Source organism: Amphiprion ocellaris, chromosome 16 (assembly GCF_022539595.1).
Source record: "Amphiprion ocellaris isolate individual 3 ecotype Okinawa chromosome 16, ASM2253959v1, whole genome shotgun sequence".
Taxonomy (NCBI): domain Eukaryota; kingdom Metazoa; phylum Chordata; class Actinopteri; family Pomacentridae; genus Amphiprion; species Amphiprion ocellaris.
Window position 1 is genome coordinate 33,668,215 of NC_072781.1, and position 4,833 is coordinate 33,673,047.

The window sequence follows — 4,833 nt, forward strand, 5'->3', positions numbered from 1 at the left end:
GGTAGTTGCAGCCCTACATCACACCTGAACACCATTAATATGAACATCAGGAAATATTCTCCTGTGATGACAGACAACTGAGTTAACTTCTGTCCTCAAAGTTCTTTAGTGAGATTCTGAAAAACTTGTTGAGCACAAACACAAAGAACAAAGCAGTAAAGTTCAATTATTTCCACCATAATGTCTTACAAACATGTTATCAGGGTTTGCAGCATTAAAAAGACAACTCTGAGCTTTGTGTCCATCACATCTCTGGAAACAGTCGGACTTCTACCATTCTGTTCTGATATATTCACACCTCTGAACATTTCCTGATTCCACTCTTCTCTGCAGCAACAAGACACAAAACACCAGAGTTTCTCTCTGAGGAACTGAATATCAGGAAAGATGTCAGATCTGGACTCTGGAACCACTTCCCTCTTCAAAATCAACAGCTGACTTCAGATCAATAAAATGCTCCATGACTCAGTCCAACACACTTTGCAGCATCCGTCTTTGTATGATCAGTAGTTTCTGGAGCCTCATGTCCAAGTTAACAAGCTTTAGACAGAAACTGTTGGACAAGAGACTCAATCACTTCACTCATCTCAGGATTATTCTCTACCTGAGGAACCATATCACTGCTACAGCATCAATATCATCTCATCACTGTCACATGAAGTTATATTGAAATCTTTACAATATTTATTTATCAATCCACAACATTTCAAAAACTACTTCTGAGTCTTTTACAGGTATAAAAACTGAATATTACATGTAACACTGATAATAAAGAACAATATAGTTTAATCAGATAAAAACAAAAATAATGTGAAATAAAAACTAAGAACTCAAACTAATTCAGATTCAGTTCACATCAGTCACCACAAGAATTCCTTCAATCATTTCTGTCAGACTTCAGAAATGTTTGTTCATGGCACAGATCTGATGTTAAACTCTAAAGAGGAGAGAAATAATCTGATCAAATCTGTTTGATTAGAAAAGATTTCAGAAGCTCCTCGTGTGATAATAACTTTACTGCTTCACTGAAAACTGGAAAATGCTTCCACATAAAGAACCTCTACAGTTCTTCATGTGTTTCAGCAGATTTGCATGTTTCCTCCATCAGCCAAAGGAAGAACCTCAGAAGAAAAAACTGTCTGATGGAACAATTATTAGAAGGAAATAGAAAAACTGTCTTCATTCATTTAACAGCTTCAAACACAAGAAAATGAAAAATCCACATTTTCACAGAGTTTGAAGCAGCTGAAGAACATCTGAGACTAAACACAGCTGACATGATGTTTGAAATAAACAAGTGGAACATTAACAAGAATGAGATGTTCTAGTGAGAACATCTGAAGAACTGAACAACTGATCTACACTGACTGATCATGTTCATCACATCTGGACTCACCGAAACTTTCTGCAGTTCCTCACAGCTGGAATCAGCCTACGTTTCCCCTCCACTGATGTTCTGTACTTGTCCAGGTCCAACTCATCCAGAACCTCCTCTGACATCTGCAGCATGTAGGCCAGAGCTGAGCAGTGGATCTCAGAGAGGTTCTTCTCTGATCTGTTCTCTGACTGCAGGAACTCTTGGATCTCCTGATGTACTGAGAGATCCTTCATCTCCATCAGACAGTGGAAGATGTTGATGCTTCTGTCTGGAGATACATAATTGTTCATCTTCTTCAGGTTGTTGATGACTCTCTGGACCATTCCTGGACGGTTCTCTGTCCGACCCAGCAGACCTCCTAAGAGTCTCTGGTTGGACTCCAGACAGAGGCCATGAAGGAAGCGAACAAACAGGTCCAGGTGACCATTTCTGCTTCTGAGGGATTTCTGCATGACTCTGTCCAGGAACACATCCAGGGATGAGATGTCTGTGTTGTCGTCATCATCATCATCATCATCTTCATCAAAATCACAAAAATCACCAAGATAAGGATCATCATCACCAAAATAAAGATCATTCCGCTCTTCTCCCAGGAACTTCTTCAGCACCTCAGTGTTCCTGTTGGTGTAACAGTGGAACATGTAGACTGCAGCCAGAAACTCCTGAATGCTCAAATGAACAAAGCTGTAGACTGGTTTCTGGAACGTCACACACTCTCTCCTGAAGATCTGTGCCTAAACTCCTGAGAACACCAAGGCCTCTGTCACATCCAGACCACACTGCTCCAGGTCTTCTTGGTAGAACATGATGTTTCCTTTCTGCAGCTGTTCAAAGGCCAGCCTCCCCAGCTTCAGAAGAACTTCCCTGTCAGCCTCCATCAGCTCCTGTGGACTTGTCTCAGGTCCCTCATGGTACATGTTCTTCTTCCTCTGTGTCTGAACCAGCAGGAAGTGTGAGAACATGTCAGTCAGGGTCTTGGGCAGCTCTCCTTTCTGCTCTGTGGTCAACATGTGCTCCAGAACTGCAGCAGTGATCCAGCAGAACAGTGGGAGTCGACACAAGATGTGGAGGTTCCTGGATGTCTTCATGTTGGAGATGACTGTGCTGGACGGCTCTTTATCACTGAATCTCCTCCTGAAGTACTCCTCCTTCTGACCGTCGGCGAAGCTTCGTACTTCTGTTAACCTGTCCACATGTGTAGGAGGGATCTGATTGGCTGCCGCAGGGTGGGAAGTGATCCAGACCAGAGCTGAGGAAAGCAGATTCCCCTCCATGAGGTTTGTCAGCAGAACGTCCAGCGATGACTTCTGGCTGACGTCAGACACAACCTTCCTGTTGGTGAAATCCAGTGAAAGTCTGCTTTCATCCAGACCGTCAAAGATGAACAAAAGTTTACAGACAGCCAGCTGCTCTGTTGTCACCTTCTGTAATGTTGGATGGAAAACATGGAGCAGCATGAGGAGACTGTGCTGCTCATCTCTGATCAAGTTCAGCTCCCTGAACGGAAGCAACACCACCACACTGACGTCTTGGTTTTCTCCACCCTCTGCCCAGTCCAGAGTGAACTTCAGCACTGAGAAGGTTTTTCCAATACCAGCCACGCTGTTAGTCAGGACCACTCTGATGACTCTCTGCTGCTCAGGTAAGGCTTTGAAGATGTCCTGGCACCTGATGGGAGTTTCATGGAGGCTCTTCTTGGAAGCTGTCTCCAGATGCATCACCTCATGTTGGACATCAGCCTCTCCACTGTGTCCCTCTGTGATGTAGAGCTCAGTGTAGATCCTGTTCAGGAGGATTCCACCTCCTGCTTCATCACTTCCTTCAGTCACATGTTCACATCTCCTCCTCAGATTCATCTTATGTTCCTGCAGAACCTCCTGCAGACCAACACCTGCTCACAGACCAAACAATCAGACTCAACAAACACAAACATCCTCCATGTCTGGACAACACAACCACAAGCTCAGTTTCCACACATCAGTCCATCAGCAGATGTTCAGTCTTACTTTGTCCACAGCTGCTGGTTCTGGATCTTTCTCCACTCTGGGGACAGGAGGAGTGTCCTGATGGAGCAGACTGGTCCCAGTATGAGCTGATGCACTGTCTGCAGAACCAGTGTCCACAGCTGCTAGAGACTGGATCCTTCAGGACGTCCTGACAGGAAGCACAGCAGGACGGCTGCTCCTCCACACAAACTCCCCTCCTCTTCATCACTCTGTCAACACATTTATTCACCAGATCTCACATCATCTGGAGAAAAACATCCACATCTGACTCCACAGAGCAGAAGAGAACAGTAAAAGTGCTCTGTCTGAGTTCAGCCGCTGATAAAAAGCTGCTTCCTTTTATTATTAACTCCACTCACTTCTTTTCCCATCAGCTGTCTGATTAAACTCTCACTCATCTGCCTGCAGTTTGCTGTTAATACAAACTCATCACTTTGTGCAGCAGCTTCACAGTAACAGCTTCCATCACAGACAGCTGCTTCTGTTCTTCACTGCTTTACTCACTTTGATCAGCTCAGCTCGGCTCACTTCACTTTAACTCAGAGTAGAAATCATGGAGAAACTGTGACAGAGCAGCAGCCTCAGACACACAGCGTTCAGCTTTCATTTCAAACATCTGGATCATCAATCAATCAATCAAACTTTATTTATAGAGCACTTTTCATACAGTTAAAAAATGCAACGCAAAGTGCTGTACAACATTAAAAACATTAAAAGCAAGAAAAACCATCCCTCCCTCCCTCCATATATACATATATGGACACAACTGCAGAAGCACGCACACGTACACACGTCCACACACACACACACACACCCATACATACACACACACCCATACATACACAGACACACACTCCCACCGCTGACAGTAGGGAGACATGGCATGGCACTGACGTTGTGGAAAACGCCTCCCATTGGGGTCGTCCACACTGGGAGGAGTCGCAGGCCATGACCACTGGGGGCGCCGGCACCCAGACCCACTGAACCACAGACCCCCCAGACCCCCAGACCCTCCAGACCCCCCTACCCTAAAAAAGAGGAATATTAACATGAACGAAAAACCAACAAGGATGGTTGAGAAGGAATCGCCCCACCGCAAACAAAACAGAAAGTGCTACCAACACACACACGGCAAACAACAAAGACCCCAAGTGAATAAACAAAAATACGGGCTAATTCCCTCCCAAACCACCCCGGGGAATTAAACTCACTAAACCAAAAGCTAAACACCCCGGGGACGTCAATAAAATAAAATGCGGTGCAGAGAAATTAGGGTTAGAAACAAACCAAATTAAAGTAACCGAGTTGAATTAATCAAAACCAACTGAAATTCTAAAACCCTAAAACACTTTAAAGCACTCTAAAACAGTAGCAGGCTAAAATCTGTGGGTTAAAAGAGACAGATGTCAAAACCGATTGTAAATAGTACTAAAAAAACAAACAATTAAA

At 44.3% G+C, this 4,833-nt stretch overlaps 1 protein-coding gene across 1 annotated transcript; it reads right to left on the bottom strand.

The window, feature by feature from the left end:
• Window positions 1–1,392: 1,392 nt before the first annotated feature.
• On the bottom strand, window positions 1,393–3,589 carry LOC111581880 (NLR family CARD domain-containing protein 3). The gene is given in 2 exon segments (XM_055018364.1): window positions 1,393–3,269; window positions 3,385–3,589. Coding segments are annotated over 2 exon segments (2,082 nt in total).
• Between the last annotated feature and the right edge of the window lie 1,244 nt (window positions 3,590–4,833).